This window comes from Bos taurus, chromosome 3 (assembly GCF_002263795.3).
Source record: "Bos taurus isolate L1 Dominette 01449 registration number 42190680 breed Hereford chromosome 3, ARS-UCD2.0, whole genome shotgun sequence".
NCBI classification, from domain to species: Eukaryota; Metazoa; Chordata; class Mammalia; order Artiodactyla; family Bovidae; genus Bos; species Bos taurus.
The window spans coordinates 2,559,446-2,581,883 of NC_037330.1; the positions used below are offsets into that span (position 1 = coordinate 2,559,446).

Here is a 22,438-nt window from a genome sequence, read left to right on the forward strand (position 1 = left end):
AAAATGCTCATATCTTTGTACCCTGTTACTGCTTACAATGCATTTGATATACACCTATTCCTCAGACACTTATGACATAGGCAGATGCAAACACTATGAATTTCAGATTAGAAAGTAGACTCAGAAGGATTAAATGACTTGCCAATGTCACCTAGTTTTACTGGTGTCATAGAAAGTGTTAAAACTAAGACTTCTGACTCTCACTCCGGGGTTCCTTATGCTATAGCAGCCTTTCCTGAGGAAAAAAGCTCAAACCCTTGAATCTGCTGGTGGTACTGTAACCAGGAACCTGCATCTCACAGCACTTCTGGGACAGTAAGCTTGATTATCAGTAAGCACTTATTTTCTATCAGAGACTACATAAAGCATTTTATTTTATTATTCTTGTTAAGCCACCTTCTCAGTGCTAGGATGTAAGTCTAATTAACACTTGTATTATAAAAGTGAGGAAACTGATAAACAACCTCAGATTAAACAACTCATTCTAGGCCACATGGCAACTAAGTGATCTGAGAACAACATGACCCAAGCTGGACCTGATACTTGAACACAAATCCATTTGATTGCAAAACCAATGTTCTTCAACACTTAAGACATGGAGGTGTACTTCCAGAACTTACAGAACCATGATCTGTTTCCAACATAGCCCTGAAATGCTGTACTAGTTATCTATTTATGTGTGACAGCATCATCACAAACTTAGGAGCTAAAACAAAACACATTTATTATTCCACAGTTCCTGTGAGTCAAAAATCCAGATACTTAATGTCTGGATCCTCTGCAAGCCTGCAATTAAGCAATCTCCCATCTCAAAGTTAGACTGGGGAAAGAGCCCCTTCCAAGTTCACATGGTGGTTGACAGGATTCAGGCCCTTCATGCTAGAGGATTGAGGGCTTCTGTTTCTTGCCAGCAGTTGACCCAAATCTTCTCCCAATTCCTAGATGGTTTTGTCCAGAAGCCATTCACAGCTCCTTGACACATGGGCCTCTACCACATGGCCTCTTGCTACATCAAACACATCAAGGATCTCCCAGAATGACAGTGTATGATCTTATGCAAAGTAATCTTGAAAATATCTTATTGTCTTTGCAATATTCTATTGGTAGGGAACAAGTCACTGGTCCTGCCACACTCAAAAATGGAATTATACTAACTGTGAGGACCAGAGCTAGCAGCAAGGAAAATTGGAACCATCCCAGAGTCTGGTTAGTCAAACCTACAAGTCTGAGAACACTTCTGACTTGATGTGGACCCCTTCTCTTCTCAATACATCTTCAAAGAGAAAACAAGAAAGATAATTTTTGCTTTTTTGATAAAAATTCAGAAACATCTGTAACCCAAACTACAATATAAAGGAGAGTCTCCAGATTACAGGGCAGGTTTCATAGGGGTACTCAAAGGGACAGGAGACAATGCCTATGGCTTTAGAATTTAGACAAAGCTGACAGAAAAGAATTCTGAAAACATGGGCATAGCATTGGCAACAAAACCATGGTAGGGTAGTAAGATTTTCCATCATTTCTTTTTGGTAAAAGCCTAGGGAAGTTGAGAAGGTAGGGCTAAATGAGGAATCACACAGACAAGCTATGTTTGCAAGAAGCAGTCTATCAGGATGGCAGGAGGAAAGAGAGAGGCTCTAAACTGGGCATCTTCTGCTGTGCCAACCCGGGTTGGCTGGGGATAAAGGAACACTAGGGAAAAGCACTCCACTCAAGCAGACAGTGTCATCATAGGGAAGCTTCCTGTCGGCCTGGGTAGAGCTCTGGCCCTCTCGGACACACATGTTGTACAAATAACTGGTCCAGAAAAGATACAGCTCATTCAAAGGTGGTTGCTTAAATAAGTGCAAGACTGTAAGGTAATTACAAGATAAAAACAGAAGAAAAACAATAGGAAAAGTGAAAGCAGTTGAAAACATGTGCACAAGAAAACTTGTGTAGCAGAGCAGATGGAAAATTTGACCAAACTTTATCACATTAAAATAATAATAATAATGAAGTAATTACCTCCATGAAAATAACTCATTAGACTAGAGATCAAAGAGTTCAGAGAAAACATGATAAGACAATAAAAGTGGATAAAATATGAGTCAGTTAAAAAGAAGAGTAAAAACTATGACAAAAACACCAATTGAAAGCACCACAAATTTGAAGTGACACTGTTGAAAACATAGCAAGAATGTGAAGAATAGGATAGAGAAACAGCAAAGAAAATGGGATGAACATTTTTTTTAATGAAATAAAAGTAAGTAAATGTTTAAAGAAGATTAGGGAAAACAAAGAAATATAAAAACAGTACATTATTAGTGACTTCAAAAATATAATCCAAATAAAGGGACAAACACATTATTACTAGCTATAAAACCTTACAATAATTAAAGAAAATTTAGCTCTATTGAAAAGACAAACTGTCCTATAATTAACAGCAGAGGTGTTCTTGTTGTTCAGCAAGTCATGTCTGACTCTTTGTGACCTTGTGGACTGCAGCCTGCCAGGATTCCCTGTCTCTCACTATCTCTTAGAGTTTGCTCAAACCCATATCCATTGAGTTGGTGATGCCATCCAATCATCTCATCCTCTGTCACCCCCTTATCTTACACTTCTCTTACCCTTAATCTTTCCCAGAATCAGAGTCTTTTCTAATGAATCAGTTCTTCACATCAGGTGGCCAAAATACTGGAGATTCAGCTTCAACATCAGTCCTTCCAGTGAATATTCAGGGTTGATTTCCTTTAGCATTGACTGGTCTGATCTCCTTGCTGTCCAAGGGACTCAGAGTCTTCTCCAGCATCACAGTTTAAAAGCATTAATTCTTAGGCATTCAGCCTTCTTTATGGTCCAACTCACACATCCATATATGACTACTGGAAAAATCTTAGCTTTGACTATATGGATATTTGTTGGCAAAGTGATAGCTCTGCTTTTTAATACACTCAGTTCAGTTCAGTTCAGTTGCTCAGTCGTGTCTGATTCTTTGCAACCCCATGGACTGCAGCATGCCAGGCTTCCCTGTTCATCACTAATTCCCAGAGCTTGCTCAAACTTATGTCCATTGAGTCAGTGATGTCATCCAAACATCTCATCCTCTGTCATCCCCTTCTCCTCCTGCCTTCAGTCTTTCCCAGCATCAGGGTCTTTTCCAATGAGTCAGTTCTTCACATCAGGTGGCCAAAGTATTGGAGCTTCAGCTTCAGCATCAGTCCTTCCAGTGAAAATTCAGGACTGATTTCTTTTAGGATTTGATATGGTTTGATCTCCTTGCAGTCCAAGAAACTCTCAAGAGTCTTCTCCAACACCACAGTTCAAAAGTTCAAATATGCTCTCTAGATTTGTCAAAGCTTTTCTTCCAAGGAGTAAGCATCTTTTAATTTCATGGAGATAATCTCATAATATCACAGGACTTCAAAAGATAAAGAATCTTTGGGGCAGCTAGTTGAAAACTCTTAAGTCACTAAGAAAGAGGGGGAAAAAAGCTAAATAATAAGCAGTGATAAATGGCTAAGCAATGAAAAACAAAACAGTTAAATAATTAATGCTTCCAAAGTCCTTGAGGAAAGATATGACCCAAAAATTGTATACCCTGAAAAAATTAGTTCAAATATAAAGACTGCATGAAAATCTCTACTGAACATGCTATTAATAGAACTCAGAGAATACGTACATAAATTATTCTTGGAGAAAGTATGAGGACACAGTTTAGTCAACTAAAAAATAATGTCTTCACTGGTAGCTCAGCTGGTAAAGAATCCACCTGCAATGTGGAAGACCTGGCTTCAATTCCTGGGTTGGGAAGATCCCTTGGAGAAGAAATGGCTATCTACTCCAGTGTTCTGGCCTGGAGAAGTAATAAATGGAGAAACTGAAGCAAAAGACAGCAATGAGCACTGAATCCTTAAAGTTAAGTCACTGTCTCAACTAGATGTGGACAGACTACCCCAATCTTCTAATTCTGCAGGTAGCATCTTGATTATCTTCAATGAGGAAATAACTTTAGTGTATTTCTTCTTTTTCCTCTTATCCTCCCTTTTCTAAACCATTCAATTTCTACTTCATATATAATTTTTTAAGTTAAATGTCCTGTTTTTCCTATGCATTTATATACTTATGTGCTGGGAGTGAGCTCCGCCCATGGCAAAGGTCATGAGGAAGGAGGCTTGGCATATGCAAAGGCAGGATCGAGCCTCAGGAGTCCCCCTGGAAATTCTCGAGCATCTACCCCCAAAACCAGAGTCTGCCTACTTTCTGCTTTGTGCTTTCACCTACACCTCTGACTTTATGGGGGGCTGTCCCCCACTATCTCTCTCTGAAAAAAGAGTTAGCTTACAGCTCCAGTTAATAATTCCTTGATGTGACAGTGTGTCAACCTACAAACTCCTTTGGAAGTCCTCTAGCCTGCCTGAATAGGTTTTTCCGGCCACATGTGATTGTTCAGAGCCTCCCAACTGTGAGAGGCAGGAGATGTTCTAAACTGTCTAAATACAGATTCCTTTGAGCAGTTAAAAGATTGATTAGAAATTGTATTGGTGAAGGGTTTTTCACTTGTTGGGCCAATGTTTGCTGCTAAGTTTCCATATCCCTTACCTGCTGTGTCCCTGGCAGTGTATTGATTAATATGATTGGTGTAAGTAGTAGTTTTAATGTTTGTAACCTTGGACCCTTGAGTTAATTATTTTTCTTGTTGTAGCCCACCACACCTTTGCCCTTTAGGAACGCAACTTTAATGCTTTTGGAGGGTGGCGCCTGACTAGTCACCTTTAGAGAAAAATAAGTTTTCTGTAGAAAGTGTCTTAAAATGTTAACAGGCCTCTGGGCCAGAAGATGATGTAAATCACCTAAACTTTTGCATATGATAAGTTTGCAGGAAGAAAGCCTGGCTTACTGCATGACTCTACCCCTTCTCCCATTATCCTCTATGCATAACTTAAGGTATTAAAAACTACTTTGGAAAATAAAGTGCGGGCCTTGTTCACCGAAACTTGGTCTCCCCATGTCATTCTTTCTCTCACCTTCTGGCTGAATTATTCAGCCTCTTTTCTCCACTGAATTTCCTCACTGAGCTATCCTTATTTCAGCCACTTTTCTCCACTGAATTTCTTCACTGAGCTATCCTCATTCTATTACTCTTTATATCTTTGATGAATATTTAAATAAATAGGTTGCCAATGCCGTCTCTCCTTTGAATACCCTGGATCAGCTGGGGCTGGACCCCGGCACTTATGGTTTTGTTTAGCAGCTTTAAATAGTATATTTTTGCCTAGCCATAAAAGATAAAATCATAATGCCTTATCTTCACCATTTGTCATCACTTACCCTTGTAAACTTTGTTAGTTATTTCATATTTACACTGTAAATTTCCTAATATCTTCTTAAAATAAATATCTTCCTTATTTCCCCTGAGAACTCTGACTAACTCAACAGTAAGATGTGTGTGTGTAAAATTTTAGGGTCATATGAATTATATATAATATGTAGTTCTAAAATATGCACAACTCTACCCTGTGGTAAAATTGATCATAATTTTTTACAAGATCTCAAAAATCCTTTGCAATTAAGCCCAAAGAAAGTCAATGCATTCCAAAATGTAGAAAGAGATAAAGCTAGAAAAACTAAGAAAACCTCTCTTTATACAACAATTAGTTTGAATAAAAAAAGTGGAGTTGCATTTCATCAACAAAATAACAGTAATTAAAACAATGTCATAATCTATGAGCAGTGCTCAAAAATGTACATTTACATTAATGAACAAGGAAAAGCTTATGTTTCCATATATTTTAAATAAATAAGAAAATATACTTTAAATAAACTTACATTAATGATTATAAGTTGAGGGTAGTAGGAGAAGAGGGAAAAAGAGGATGAGATGATTGGGTGGCATCACCAACTTGATAGACATGAGTTTGAGCAAACCAGGAGATAGTTAAGGACAGGACAGACTGGCATGCTGCAGTCCATGGAGTTGCAAAGAGTTGGACATGACTTAATGGTTGAACAATATTAACATTAATAAATATGCACGAATAAAAATAATCAATAAAATGTCTATAAAGCAAAGAAACAAAATATTATAAATGAAAATAAAAATTCATAATTTGGAAAACAGAATAATGATAAAACTAAAATAAAATCCAACACATCAGCTAACATTGAAAAAGTAGAAAGATGTAGAAAAGACATTCCTAAGTAAAAAGAAAACCTATAAGTTTTTTTTTAAAAGACTGATAAATTCTACATAAAACTGTGTCAGAAAAAAAAGATACTACTTTAAAAGTCAAAGGCATACATGTGGCTGATTCATGTTGATATTTGGCATAAAATAAGAAATTTCTGTAAAGCAGTTATCCTTCAGTTTAAAAATAAATTAAATTTTTATTGTTATTTATTTATTTATTTTTTACTTTAGAATATTGTATTGGTTTTGCCATACATCAAATGCATCTGCCACGGGTGTACACATGTTCCCAATCCTGAACCCCCTACCCACCTCCCTCCCCATACCATAAAAGGTCAAAGGCAATTGACAAACTAGTAAAAAAAAATATAAAGTCCAACTCAAATCACAGAAGTTAACTAAAATCTAAAGAATACCTATTAATCAATAGGAGGTCAACAACCCAATTTTTTAAAAATTGAAGAATATGAGGAGGAAAATGAATTATGAAGGACTCAAAAGTAAAGAGATGTTTGATCTCATTTATATGAGAATTGAAAAGTAAAATGATAATGTTATCTTCTTTTTACCAGCCAGATAATATAAAATCAAATGTTTGGAAACATTATGTCAGCAATAATGTAGGGTACCAGTCACTCTCCTCACACAGTAAGTAGTGAGACAAATTGATAGTCTGTTGAAAGTAATTTGGCAACATCCATGAAATTCTAAAACATCTATTCTTTTACCCAGTGATTCTGCTCTTAGGTCTTCAGCTCACATATATATCAGCATACATATTAATGTTATGTATACAATTATTCACTACAGCATTGTTTATAAAAGCAATCTGTTGAAAATTATTTAACAATAGGGAACTTTAAAAAATATGATACATTCTTATAATTCAATAGTATACAGCTATTTTAAAAAGGATAAGACTATTCAGTACAAATTAAAATGGTCTAACCTCCAAGATATTATATTGTTGTTCAGTCACAAAATTGTCTCCAACTCTTTGTGAGCCATGAACTGTAACCTGCCAGGATCCTCTGTCCATGAGCTTTCCCAGAAAGGTAAGAGTACTGGAGTAGGTTGCCATTTCCTTCTCCAGGAGCTCTTCCCAGATCAGGGGTCAACTTGTGTCTCATGCACTACATGCAGATTCTTTATCACTGAGCCACCAAAGAAGATATTCAGTTCAGCTCACTTCAGTTCAGTCACTCAGTCGTGTCCGACTCTTTGCCAACCCATGAATCCCAGCACGCCAGGCCTCACTGTCCATCACCAACTCCCAGAGATCACTCAGACTCACGTTGATCGAGTCAGTGATGCCATCCAGCCATCTCATCCTCTGTCGTCCCCTTCTCCTCCTGCCCCCAATCCCTACCAGCATCAGAGTCTTTTCCAATGAGTCAACTCTTCACATGAGGTGGCCAAAGTACTGGAGTTTCAGCTTTAGCATCATTCCTTCCAAAGAAATCCCAGGGCTGATCTCCTTCAGAATGGACTGGTTGGATCTCCTTGCAGTCCAAGGGACTCTCAAGAGTCTTCTCCAACACCACAGTTCAAAAGCATCAATTCTTCGGTGCTCAGCCTTTTTCACAATCCAACTCTCACATCCATACATGCTGCTGCTGCTGCTGCTAAGTCACTTCAGTCGTGTCCGACTATGTGTGACTCCATAGACGTCAGCCCACCAGGCTCCCCCGTCCCTGGGATTCACCAGGCAAGAACACTGGAGTGGGTTGCCATTTCCTTCTCCAATGCATGAAAGTGAAAAAGTGAAAGTGAAGTCGCTCAGTCGTGTCCGACTCTTAGCGACCCCATGGACTGCAGCCCACCAAGCTCCTCCCTCCATGGGACTCCCCAGGCAAGAGTACTGGAGTGGGGTGCCATTGCCTTCTCGCATCTATACATGACCACAGGAAAAACCATAGCCTTGACTAGATGGACCTTTGTTGGCAAAGTAATGTCTCTGCTTTTGAATATGCTATCTAGGTTGGTCATAACTTTCCTTCCAAGGAGTAAGCGTCTTTTAATTTCATGGCTGCACTCACCATCTGCAGTGATTTTGGAGCCCAGAAAAATAAAGTCTGACACTGTTTCCACTGTTTCCCCATCTATTTCCCATGAAGTGGTGGGACCGGATGCCATGATCTTCGTTTTCTGAATGTCGAGCTTTAAGCCAACTTTTTCACTCTCCACTTTCACTTTCATCAAGAAGCTTTTTAGTTCCTCTTCACTTTCTGCCATAAGGGTGGGGTCATCTGCATATCTGAGGTTACTGATGTTTCTCCTGGCAATCTTGATTCCAGCTAGTGTTTCTTCCAGTCCAGCATTTCTCATGATGTACTCTGCCTGTAAGTTAAATAAGCAGGGTGACAATATACAGCCTTGACGTACTCCTTTTCCTATTTGGAACCAGTCTGTTGTTCCATGTCCAGTTCTAACTGTTGCTTCCTCACCTGCATACAGATGTCTCAAGAGGCAGGTCAGGTGGACTGGTACTCCCATCTCTTTCAGAATTTTCCACAGTTTATTGTGATCCACACAGTCAAAGGCTTTGGCATAGTCAATAAAGCAGAAATAGATGTTTTTCTGAAACTCTTGCTTTTTCCATGATCCGGCGGATGTTGGCAATTTGATCTCTGGTTCCTCTGCCTTTTCTAAAACCAGCTTGAACATCAGGAAGTTCACTGTTCACATATTGCTGAAGCCTGACTTGGAGAACTTTGAGCATTACTTTACTAGTGTGTGAGATGAGTGCAATTGTGTGGTAGTTTGAGCATTCTTTGGCATTGCTTTTCTTTGGGATTGGAATGAAAACTGACCTTTTCCAGTCCTGTGGCCACTGCTGAGTTTTCCAAATTTGCTGGCATATTGAATGCAGCACTTTCACTGCATCATCTTTCAGGATTTGAAAGAGCTCAACTGGAATTCCATCACCTCCACTAGTTTTGTTCGTAGTGATGCTTTCTAAGGCTCACTTGACTTCACATTCCAGGATGTCTGGCTCTAGGTCAGTGATCACACCACCGTGATTATCTGGGTCATGAAGATCTTTTTGTCCAGTTCTTCTGTGTATTCTTGCCACCTCTTCTTAATATCTTCTGCTTCTGTTAGGTCCATACCATTTCTGTCCTTTATCGAGCCCATCTTTGCATGAAATGTTCCCTTGGTATCTCTAATTTTCTTGAAGAGATCTTTAGACTTTCCCATTCTGCTGTTTTCTTCTGTTTCTTTCATTGATCGCTGAGGAAGGCTTTCTTATCTCTTCTTGCTATTCTTTGGAACTCTGCATTCAGATGTTTATATCTTTCCTTTTCTCCTTTGCTTTTCGCTTCTCTTTTTTTCACAGCTATTTGTAAGGCCTCCCCAGACAGACATTTTGCTTTTTTGCATTTCTTTTCCATGGGGATGTTTTGTTGTTGTTTTTTAATGACTTAAGATAACATGACTATTTAATGAAAATTTAGCATATAACATCTGACTTTTATCCTATGGACAAATCAGAAAAAAATACAATAATTCTTTTACCCATTACATTCTACAAAATCAGACAAAATGATTTTATAAGCAGTTTTTAAATAAAAACAGCAATTTTATTTCAAACCAATATATTATCATCCTATTCCTTTATTCTATATATGTATTTAATTGGCAAACCTACTAGATTACAGAAATCAGTAAAAATCCAATCCATGATGCTTCAGTTGCTTAGATCAATCATATTACATTTGCAATTCATTGTTCTTATGTTAGAAGCCTGATTATCAGTTCCCATTAAAATGCTATGCCCTACTCCTTGTCCCAGTAAATGTGACTAGTCTCTGCACAAGGCTAAGTAACAATGTGTATAATAGTCTTGAACGTTCACACATGATTCATCAAGCACACAGATCCCAGCTCCTAAGACAAGGTCATCAAAGGGCAAGCAGCTGTCCTAGTTCTCTTGTTCCTCATAGTGAGCACAGCCACTGGCATAGGTCTTTCCTAAATTCAAATTAGTAAACAAATCTGATGAGTCAGCATCTGAATCTTTTCCACCTTCATCTTCTTCCTCTTCGTCATCCTCTGTTTCGTACTCATCTTCTTCCTCATCATGGTAGGTAGCACCAGCATGTTTATCAGATGCAAGGTTCTTCCAATAGGCATCATACCCAGAAGCTCCATCTCCCTCTTCACCTCCAGTTTGCATGCCAAATTTCAGGGAACGTGTTGACATGCTAAGATCCTTAGTTTCCTGAGTTTCATGTCCACATTTAGGGCAGGGAGGCTGTTTTCCTTTTTCTTGCTTAAACACCTTGCTCCTTGTATGATCATCACAGAAACAAGCCTTACAACAGAGACAGGAATGCTGACCAAGCCTATTACATGAAACACATTTAAATGTTTCTGCTTCTAAAACCTGGCAGCTGGCTTGATGTTCAAACTGATCATCTTCACAGAGAAAGTTATGGCAAAAAGAACAACTGAAAATTCTGCCTCCGTGGTCCCACACACCCCGTTCACATTCCACACACTCAGCATTGGTAAGCGGGCAGGCGCAGGCGTGTGTGCTGAGACACTTCCTACCATGACAGACCCAAGCTTCGCAAAAGTCACATATTGCACCCACCATGGCAAGGCCAGTACTGTAGACACCAGCATGCTTTATGACACAGTCTAAAGACTTCATCATGCACTTTGTTTTCCCACACTGTGCACAAATTGGTAACTTCTGTACAGAATTACAAAAGTAGCAAAATGCTTTATTCTTCTGCCGCCTCTGACACTTGTCACATTCCAAAGTCTAGCCCTCACTGCATATATTTATGGATGAGTCATGTCTTCCTTTGTCTTCCTTCTCTTCTCTAGAAATGACCCATTGACGCATTGCATGGATGTTTAGCTAAATCTATGGTGCTTCTTGATGCTCTTAGTTGTTTTTCCCGTTCCTGGTGGTTCTCTGCCTTCTTCCTTGCACCAGTCTTTTTTTTAGGCATTTTCCCTTCTTTAGATACTGGGAGCCGGACCGGACGTCCTTTGACATCACCCCATGGGGATGGTCTTGATCCCTGTCTCCTGTAGAATGTCAGGAACCTCCTTCCATAGTTCATCAGGCACTCTATCTATCAGATCTAGTCCCTTAAATCTATTTCTCACTTCCACTGTATAATCATAAGGGATTTGATTTAGGTCATATCTGAATGGTCTAGGTCCAAGCCAGGCTTCAGCAATATGTGAACAGTGAACTTCCTGATGTTCAAGCTGGTTTTAGAAAAGGCAGAGGAACCAGAGATCAAATTGCCAACATCCACTGGATCATCGAAAAAGCAAGAGAGTTCCAGAAAAACATCTATTTCTGCTTTATTGACTATGCCAAAGCCTTTGACTGTGTGGATCACAATAAACTGTGGAAAATTCTGAAAGAGATGGGAGTACCAGTCCACCTGATCTGCCTCCTGAGAAATCTGTATGCAGGTCAGGAAGCAACAGTTAGAACTGGACATGGAACAACAGACTGGTTCCAAATAGGAAAAGGAGTACGTCAAGGCTGTATATTGTCACCCTGTTTATTTAACTTCTATGCAGAGTACATCATGAGAAACGCTGGACTGGAAGAAACACAAGCTGGAATCAAGATTGCCAGGAGAAATATCAGTAACCTCAGATATGCAGATGACCCCACCCTTATGGCAGAAAGTGAAGAGGAACTAAAAAGCCTCTTGATGAAGGTGAAAGTGGAGAGTGAAAAGGTTGGCTTAAAGCTCAACATTCAGAAAACGAAGATCATGGCATCTGGTCCCATCACTTCATGGAAAATAGATGGGGAAACAGTGGAAACAGTGGCAGACTATATCTTTTTGGGCTCCAAAATCACTGCAGATGGTGAGTGCAGCCATGAAATTAAAAGACGCTTGCTCCTTGGAAGGAAAGTTATGACCAACCTAGATAGCATATTCAAAAGCAGAGACATTACTTTGCCAAGAAAGGTCCATCTAGTCAAGGCTATGGTTTTTCCTGTGGTCACGTATGGATGTGAGAGTTGGACTGTGAAGAAAGCTGGGCACCGAAGAATCGATGCTTTTGAACTGTGGTGCTAGAGAAGACTCTTGAGAGTCCTTTGGACTGCAAGGAGATTCAACCAGCCCATTCTAAAGGAGATCAGTCCTGGGATTTCTTTGGAGGGAATGATGCTGAAGCTGAAACTCCAGTACTTTGGCCACCTCATGGAAAGAGTTGACTCATTGGAAAAGACTCTGATGCTGGGAGGGATTGGGGGCAGGAGGAGAAGGGGATGACAGAGGATGAGATGGCTGGATGGCATCACTGACTCGATGGACATGAGTCAGTGAACTCTAGGAGTTGCTGATGGACAGGGAGGCCTGGCATGCTGCAATTCATGGGGTCGCAAAGAGTTGGACACGTTGAGCGACTGATCTGATCTGAATGGTCTAGTGGTTTTCCCTACTTTCTTCAATTTAAGTCTGAATTTGGTAATAAGGAGTTCATGATCTGAGCCACAGTCAGCTCCTGGTCTTGTTTTTGTTGACTGTATAGAGCTTCTCCATCTTTAGCTGCAAAGAATATAATCAATCTGATTTTGGTGTTGACCATCTGGTGATGTCCATGTGTAGAGTCTTCTCTTTTGTTGTTGGAAGAGGCTGTTTGCTATGACCAGTGCATTTTCTTGGCAAAACTCTATAGTCTTTGCCCTGCTTCATTCCGTATTCCAAGGCCAAATTTGCCTGTTACTCCAGGTGTTTCTTGACTTCCTACTTTTGCATTCCAGTCCCCTATAATGAAAAGGACATCTTTTTTGGGTGTTAGTTCTAAAAGGTCTTGTAGGTCTTCATAGAACCATTCAACTTCAGCTTCTTCAGCGTTACTGGTTGGGGCATAGACTTGCTTTACTGCAATATTGAATGGTTTGCCTTGGAAACGAACAGAAATCATTCTGTCATTTTTGAGATTGCATCCAAGTACTGCATTTCGGACTCTATTGTTGACCACGATGGTTACTCCATTTCTTCTGAGGGATTCCTGCCCACAGTAGTAGATATAATGGTCGTCTGAGTTAAATTCACCCATTCCAGTCCATTTTAGTTCGCTGATTCCTAGAATGTCGACATTCACTCTTGCCATCTCTTGTTTGATCACTTCCAATTTGCCTTGATTCATGGACCTGACATTCCAGGTTCCTATGCAATATTGCTTTTTACAGCATCGGACCTTGCTTCTATCACCAGTCACATCCACAGCTGGGTATTGTTTTTGCTTTGCCTCCATCCCTTCATTCTTTCTGGTGTTATTTCTCCACTGATCTCCAGTAGCATATTGGGCACCTACTGACCTGGGGAGTTCCTCTTTCAGTATCCTATCATTTTGCCTTTTCATACTGTTCATGGGGTTCTCAAGGCAAGAATACTGAAGTGGTTTGCCATTCCCTTCTCCAGTGGACCACATTCTGTCAGATCTCTCCATCATGACCCACCCATCTTGGGTTGCCCCACGGGCATGGCTTAGTTTCATTGAGTTAGACAAGGCTGTGGTCCTAGTGTGATTAGATTGACTAGTTTTCTGTGAGTATGGTTTCAGTGTGTCTGCCCTCTGATGCCCTCTTGCAACACCTACCATCTTACTTGGGTTTTCTTACCCTGGCAGTGGGATATTTCTTCACGGCTGCTCCAGCAAAGCGCAGCCGCTGCTCCTTACCTTGGACGAGGGGTATCTCCTCACTGCCACCCTTCCTGACCTTCAACATGGGATAGCTCCTCTAGGCCCTCCTGTGCCCATGCAGCCACAGCTCCTTGGACGTGGGCACTAAGCACGGGCGGCTGCGACCGGTGCACTAAGCGTGGCTGAGAGGAGCTACCTCACGTCCGAGGTCAGGGGCAGAAGCTGGGAGGACCCCATGCCTGAAGGGCGGCAGCCAAGAGGCTTTACCCCACGTCCGAGGTCAGGGGCAGTGGCCGGGAGTGCCAGGCCGCGACGGCACAGGAACGGCCGAGAAGACCTACCCAAGTCCGAGGTCAGGGGTGGAGGCCGAGAGGAGCTACCCCACGCCCCCACACCCGAGGCCAGGGGCCGTGGCTGGGAGGACCAACGGCACGTCACAGGTGGTCTGGTATTCATGTTAAATAAAAAAGATCAGTGTAGAGAAGTCAGTTCAGAATGCCAAAATCTGCTTTTTTAAATAATAGAAAATATTTACACACACTTTTGCTTATGCATGGAATTCAACTGGCAGAATACAAAAGAAATTGATAATAGCAGTTGCCTTTTGAGAAGAAAACTAGGTAGGAGGTACAAAAATGGAAGACAATCCTGCCTTTTACTATCAACCTATTTTGTATTTTTGCTTTTGTACCATACTCATATCATTTATTTAAAAATAAATGACTAAATGTTAGAGAGAAAATGATATAAAAGCTCACTAGGGGATTTGAGTTATAAACAAAATGACTTAGAATAACTTACTATAGCTCTCTCCCAACTATGGTACAAGATCCATTTCTCTGATTCTTGAGGATTTAAAAATCAGTCCTGTATAGCTTTGGGACATGCCACTTGGTCAGTTTCGTGGGTCTTTAACTCAAGCCCCATCAGTTCTGAGGCTGTCTGAGGCTGTCTGAGGATCACTGACTCTGTTGGTACCAAGGATCTATGGAAATGAGACCTAACTCAAGAGTTTAGGAGGGAATGCAAAAAAACAGGAGGTTCAAGGACCTATTGCAGACCAACTACCAACTCAGAAGCTTTCTTGTGAGAATGATCAACAGACTGCCTCACCCTGACAGGGGAAGAGTCTGCCACCCCATTTTTCACCCCTCTTGCTGATCTAAACCATCCTTAAAGGGATTAAAGGAAACAAGTCCACACATGAAGACTAAAGCAATGTCCTTTTTCTGGGGCAGTAAACATGATTACATTGGATTTTGTTGGTTTCAAAATCCATTGTCTCCTGAAATTTAATTTGCCATTTTGCCCTAAGCTTATTTGGGGCTTGATGAAACAGAATCCAGTGCAAGGTACCAGAGACTTCATGCAGGCCCTGACAGATCGGTCAATCTTAATAACCTCATTAATGATCAGAAGGAGATTGGATAAGAATCTGGTTGAAATGGGTGGGAAAATTTCTTAAAATAGCCTCTGCTTTTATTCTCATGTTATTAGCACCCAATGCATTTTTTCAATTGTGATCGAATGTAATCTTCAGTACTCCTAACCTTTTTGTTGTTGTTGTTCCTTCAGAACTGCTAGCAGCTCCAATGAAGAGAATATACAAAGACTTGCAGGCACAGAGAAAGTGCTCTAGAGGATGCCATGTGGCCACACTCCCTTAGCCTCCACCGGCTTCTAATCTCTGGATTAGAGCAACTAAATCCACTAGGAATAGGTTCTCCTAGATAAATTTTTTGTTTGTATCTCCAATCAAGAGAAGTTATACTCTTAAGTGGTATTGCAGAAGCTGTAAAAATAAGTTCATCCTTTCATCCACTGCATAAAATCCTTACTAAGCACATGTTGAACACTGGCAGGTAAAAGAGAGGAGGACCATGACACAAAACAAATGTAAGGCTCATTTCGGCCCACCAGGAGCTTACAAATCTAGTTGGTAAGACCAAAAGCACACACATGAAAAGAACCAGAGAAGACATACATCTACACTTGATTATTAATTGACTTCACACATCCACGTTCAATGGATTTCCAAACATTCAGTCTCTGCTGGAAGAATGTCAAGGAGTTTGGCACCAATGAGCCTGTATTAAATAACCTTCCGTAGGCTGCAAAACGGTTTTCAAACAGAGCTCTGTGTTCTCTTGAAACTCAGAGAGAAAAGAGGAGACTTAAGCCCTCTGAGAGGAATTGCATTGTCTCTCAGTGTGCTGGGGGGTTCAGTTGGTCAGTGATGTCCAGAGGCCACCTCAGGGGTGAAAAGTTGACTGCAAGTGAGGATATCAACAATGGGGGGAGTAATGGTCAGGAAGAGTTTATGCCTTCCTACTGTTCCTTTGAATCTCAGAAGGGAAACCCATGAGGCTGTGAATTTGATCTTTCTTTCCATGTAACACAAATCACAAGGCACTCCACTTGCAGAAGTATAGCAGGGATTTGGAGAGGGAAAGGCCAGGCTGGTTGGGTCCTTGTGGAAGATTGGGAAAGGGTGGGGATTTGAGCTGAACTCACAAGCTAAAGAGAGAAGCCAAGGAAGGGCAGTAGAGGCAAGTGAGCTGTGTGAACCAGCCTTCAGAGTCTGGGATGGACTGGCCTGATGGGACCATCTGTAAAGGAGAAACCTTTGAGTCTCTCAGGGGCCTACATGGGGCTCACCTGTCAAGACCTCTATGCCTCCTCTACCTGAAACACTCATTTTCATTCTGAATCTGAGTGTCCCAGTGATTTACAACTCCTAGTAAACATCTGAGACCCCCAAGCCTTTCTAGTCAGGATGAGCTGGAATCAGAATTCCCTGTTGCATCCTCTATGTCACTGACCAGTTATCCATTTTTTTCTGGTTTATAAAATGAAAACTTTAATATCTAGTCTGCATTTATATTGTTCAGATATAATTTATGAAAAGGCTATGACACATAGTAGGTGCTCCCAAATGGTAGTTGCTGTTACCCTTGGGCCAGGTTACTGTGGTCCTCAACTAGCAGGAAGCTCAGTTTGGTCTTCAATAACCTACAGGGATGAGATGGAGTGATGGGGGTGGGGGGGAGGGTCAAGAGGGAGGGGACATGGGTATGTACATGTTAGAGGAAGCACAATGACAAACCACCCACCCACCCCCCTGGCCAGGCACCACAGTAACCATGTGCATGAGTTATTTTACAGTAGGATGCCCTGGTAAGGAACACCGAACAAATAAGCCACCACTAAAGGGAAGAGTTCAAGAAAGGTCAAAAGGAGACACCATATGTCCAACCACCTTCCAGAATCCTTCTTACCAGCATTCATCTTGGCTGAGCAATGCGTGCACCACCAGCAAGGACTCTAAGTCAGAATGACTGGCCAAAGACAACCCCCAAACTAATCCCATCACCATAAAAACCCAAGGCTATGAGCCATGTGGCAGAGCAGTTCTGCTGGGTTCCCTTACCCTACTGCTCTCCACCTGGGTCCCCCTTCCTAATAAAGTCTCTTGCTTTGTCAGCACATGTGTCTCCTCAGATAATTTACTTCTGAGTGTTAGACAAGAACCCACCTTTGGGCTCTGGAAGGGGTCCCTTTTCCTGCAACACATATGGCTGATTCATTATATTGTATAGCAGAAACAAACACAACATTGTAAAGCTGTTAAATTCCAATTTTAAAATTCAGGGGAAAAAAAAAGATGGGGCTGAGAAACCAGGCTCTCCACATGACCTCTGGCCCTGTTCTCATGAAGGAAGGGGACCGTGCTCCTGTGTCCTGGGTCTTCTACGCCGCATGGACAATAAATATTCAAACATTGGATTGGTAAATAGGCTCTACTTGCCAGTTTTGTTATTTATTTTCACATCATTTTATTATTGTCATAAAAGTCATTTGTGAATTATGTGACTGTTTTTTAGAGTTTCTATTACATAAATTTTAAAATTTAATTTCATGAAAATGGAGGAGGGAATTCCATATCAGACAATGTGCCTTGATTTTTGCTTTGAACAATAGTAAATTTAATCATAACTCTGGTTTCTCTATAAGGCTGTTAAGTCACTAAGTCATGTCCAACTCTTTTGTGACCCCATGAACTGTAACCCACCAAGTTCCTCTGTTCATAGGATTTCCCTGGCAAAACTACTGGAGTGGGTTGTCATTTCCTTCTCCAGGGCATCTTCCTGACCCAGGGATCTAACCTGCATCTCCTGCATTGCAATTGGATTCTTTACCACTGAGTCATACTGCCAACTAAAAATTGTCACCTGCCAACTATCTGCTTCTACAAGGATTAAGTCACAAGGCACTGCAGCCACTGACCTTCAACACACCATGAAAGGAGTTCAGGGTGGAGATCAGGAATTAGGTACTCTGTACTCTGGGAAAATCTGGCAGAACAGACCTTCAGATAGAAATTTTCAGATTTTATGAGCCCAAATTCTTGCATCTTCTCTTATCTAGAAAAGCTCTAAAGTCACTAATGATGACATCTGCTTCTCATGACTAGCAGCAAGTGCCATAATACGTGCACGTACTCTGCTTCACTAAAATCATGTACATGCTGATCTCTCCCCCTACCTCTTCAGAGCTGGTACCTCAGAGCTATATAAAATGCTGTCTCATTTTGCCCCCCCCAAAAAACTTAACTTTTATATTCATTTTATTTTCAGTTGACAAAACACAAATCAGGGTCCCTAATGGTCACTGACACCAGAAAGTCACCAGTTTCCAAAGACCTTAGAATGTGGTTATTGACACAAGAGCCCATGTCTGCCTGGACCCAGGAGGGAAACTTCTGAAACCGTAAGCTGCAAGATGCTGCTTGCAAATGGCAATTGTCCCCAACCCACGGCTTGTGGCAGTCTTGGTCCATCCTGGCTTTACTGTTGGAAAAAGCAAGTATCTGTGTCCCTATGGGCTTAAGAGTACTTATAAATTATGAGCAAATCCAACTGCTTGGGGCTGTATTCTGTAGGCCCCATTCTCCATAAAAATTTTTTAATTATATTTATGAATTAGAATAAAGATGAATATATTAAAACATTTCCTCTGACCTAAAAAAGTTTTTTTTTTTTTTCCTCCCTGATTTTCAGAGAGATGAACACAGTTTTGTGGGGCCTTGCACTGTGCCCATTGTGCTTACTAGATAATTTGGCTCAAATGGGGTTAGAACTTTTTAAAGCAACAGCAGGGAGGAAAAAATTGGAAATTCAAAAAAAAAAAAAAAAATCACTGAGAATCAAACAGCGATGAGTTAGAGAAAGCAGCAAATGAGCTAGCCAAATTCTATAAGGTCCTCAAAAGCAGTCTCACTTTCTTAGAGGTTAAAGTTTCTAGGTCTTCAGAATTTGCTCATTTTATCTTCAGGCTGATTACAAAAAGCACCAAGGTGATCATTTTCAGGAGCAAATGTTTTTCTGATTATTTGCATTTGTGTGTCTAGAACTGGAATTTCATGAATATTAACTGCTACAATTTGGGTTTCCAAATTGAATTGTCAAGTGGCGATTTTGTTCTCTCACTTTCAAACTTCTACATAATGTTTGTAGTTTCCTCTGTTTTTCTGCTTCCCTGTAATCCCAAAGTGTGTGTAGAAGTGTCCCTCTCAGCCAATCTGGAGGGGACTCCACAAATACCTGGAAGAATTATGGAAAACCTTCATAGCACCACCAGGAATTCCACTCTAAACGTATCTCCTGACCTGTGTTCTTCTGGCCAGAGATGCTAACACAACCAACACAGCTGGTACCCTTCCCTGTCAGACAGAATGACCAGGACTTCCCTGGAAATATTTAGAAAACCTACAAGGTGGGCGCTTACCCAGGCAGCCAGTCCAAAGTAAGAAGGCTGCCGTTCGAGATGCTCCTGCCACTGGGTTGTGAAGGTAAACTGTTTTTCTAACAATCTCAGTGTCAGTATGCTCCAGGCTATCCCTCAATTGCAAATGCAATTGCAACAAACTATCTACTTTCTAGAAGGAAGGAAGACATGCTTACAGCATACATTAGTGCTATAGTTTCTGCCCTATATGAAATAGTGCTCTTGCTTTGTGTTGTTTGCTTCAATGTTAACGCCCTTGTTCTGAACTGTTTTCCCATTTGTGATGACAAGTTTACACTTATCCCTTTTCTTTGTTAATGCAAGTTCAGGTGCCCAATGCAGTGAAACATCAGAGTTTGGAGTGGAGAAAGGTTTATTGTCTCCATTCAAGGAGACAAGGTTGCACTTGCCCTAAAAATCCTCAAACTCCCTGAAGGGTTTCAGTAAAACATTTTAAAAGTCAGGTGGGGTGGAGAGTGGAATCACAGGATATGTAATCAGATTAGGCACCATTCTGATTGACTCATGATGAGGGAACAAGGTGGTGGTCACAGAGGTTAACTTTATCAGTCCTTAGGCTCCAGGAGGCCTGGGGCTAATATGCTCTCATGGTCATCAAATATTTAACATCTTCCATTTGGTGGTGGTGGGGATGACAACCACAGAACATCTCAGGAAATTTCTATCAAATACTATTGTTAGCTAAAAAAGATGTACAACTTCAGAGTCATGAGTTAAGTTTTATTTGGGGGCAAAATGAGGACTGCAGCCTGGGAGGGAGCATCTCAAATAGCTCTGAAAGACTGCTCCAAAGCAGCAGTGGGGGAAGGTCAATATATAAAATTTTGGTGAAGGAGGAGTTCAATATCATGAAGTACTCATTTTACAAAAGTTTTTTTGTCAGTCATGAGTATCTGATGTAACCCTGAAGGGATTTAGTGCTTCTCTAGATATGAGGAGATGCAAACATGGAGATCATAAAATCTGTTCCTAAAAACATCCAACTATCTAAAGACTTGTCCCACCAGATTTCCTGGAGCACAGAACGCCTCACTCCACCCTTAAGTCCCTCAGTGGGTGTTGAAGGTCAACAGCTATAGCAACATGGGGGTCAGTCTCCATAGGGTCAGATGGCAAATGCCCTTGATGTTCAGTCCTTGGCAATGCTCTTGGTAAGTGCCAATTTGTAGTTGACACTATTATCTGGGTACTTCAGAGAGGAGCTAAAGCAGGGGGGAGGCCTGTCCATGGAAGGAACTGGAAGTGGTTCCTGTGGTGGTCCAGGCCTGGGTTGGAAAAGAATTTCCAGACATGAGACAGAATGAGAGGGAAATAAAATTTATTTGAATGGGAGATGCTGTTAGAACGGGAGAAGGCAATGGCACCCCACTCCAGTAATCTTGCCTGGAAAATCCCATGGATGGAGGAGCCTAATAGGGTCGCTAAGAGTCAGACACGACTGAGCGACTTCACTTTCACTTTTCACTTTCATGCATTGAAGGAGGAAACGGCAACCCACTCCAGTGTTCTTGCCTGGAGAATCCCAGGGACGGTGGGGCCTGGTGGGCTGCTGTCTATGGGGTCGCACAGAGTCAGACACGACTGAAGTGACTTAGCAGCAGCAGCAGCAGCTGTTAGAACAGCAGGCCAGCTCAAGGGAGAAGCACCACTGAACAAGGGTCCTCAGCTCACTTTTATACCCAGAGTACAAGGAGTGGGTTAGGGGTCTTGTGGGTCATTTGCTGATTGGATGAGGCACATATACTCAGTGGGGCAAAGAGTAAAGCAAATACCTTCTCCCCATGGGTTAAGAGGGAGACAGCTTATGCTGCTCAGGAGGACCTGAAATCCATTAATAGTTACAACATAGGGGAGGGAAGGACATTAAGGGTCAGGTTTTGCTGTTCCTGCATTCCAAGACCCTCCTTGGTTTCATCTGCTCTTTCGTCCTTGGGTCACCATGTTCCTCCCTCTCTTTACTTATAGGACCAATTCTTTGGCCCCTGTCGATACTCTGCTCATGTCTAACTATCTATCTATTTCCCTTTGCAGGTGTTTTGGAACCCAGTCTCAAAGGTAAAGGGGCGATGACCACTCTGGTTTCTTCAGGCTGTAGGGGCACCATGGGGCTCTGGGTTCTCATTGCCTGCTCTCTGTCAGGGTGCATTTATGGAAGGAGATGAGAGTCCATAGAATAATAAAGTGACTTGTTTCAGCATTGTCTAGGTGTTGTTCAGGGAATATTCTTTTCGTACTGCCATTTGGAGATCTGTTATATTCTAGAAGAAACCAACTTAACGAGAAAGTTAAAGGTACATCGCCCAAAGACTAACAGTAGTAGAAAAGCTTCTGAGGGGCTAGCCAGGAGAACCAGGACCAGATGAGTTTGTGACATTAGTGCTTCTCTAGGTATGAGAAGATGCAAGAATTTGCGCTCAGAAAAACCTTTACCTGAAAGCATCTGACACTCTGAAGGCTGGTTCTTCTGGGCTTTTCCCAGAGCATGGAGTGCCTTATTTCTGATCTCCATCCTGAATTTCTTTCAAGGGGTGTTGAAGGTCAACAGCTTTCAGTGGTCGTGATGTAATCTTTGTAGAGATAGCTGGCAAGTGCCAATTTCCAGTCAGCAGGGTCCCTTCATAGCCACATATTTGACCATGTTTGGGGGGCATTTCATGGCTATTGTGTCCCACGGTGCTGGGAAGGCTCATTCCCAGATCTCGGGAAGATCCCATTGAGAGGCCATTCAGTGTGCTGTTATTGGACCAGGCCTTGCGAGTAGCAAGAAGAGTCTCTGGACCATACCTGTCTTACTAGCCTCTTGGTCCAGGAAAATAT

The 22,438-nt window shown here is 41.4% G+C and overlaps 1 protein-coding gene across 1 annotated transcript; it reads right to left on the minus strand.

The window, feature by feature from the left end:
• Nucleotides 1-9,902: 9,902 nt before the first annotated feature.
• Nucleotides 9,903-11,174, minus strand: LOC787714 (zinc finger protein 330-like). The gene is given in 2 exon segments (XM_059885339.1): nucleotides 9,903-10,953; nucleotides 11,024-11,174. Coding segments are annotated over 2 exon segments (972 nt in total). The 5' UTR covers nucleotides 11,137-11,174; the 3' UTR covers nucleotides 9,903-10,094.
• Between the last annotated feature and the right edge of the window lie 11,264 nt (nucleotides 11,175-22,438).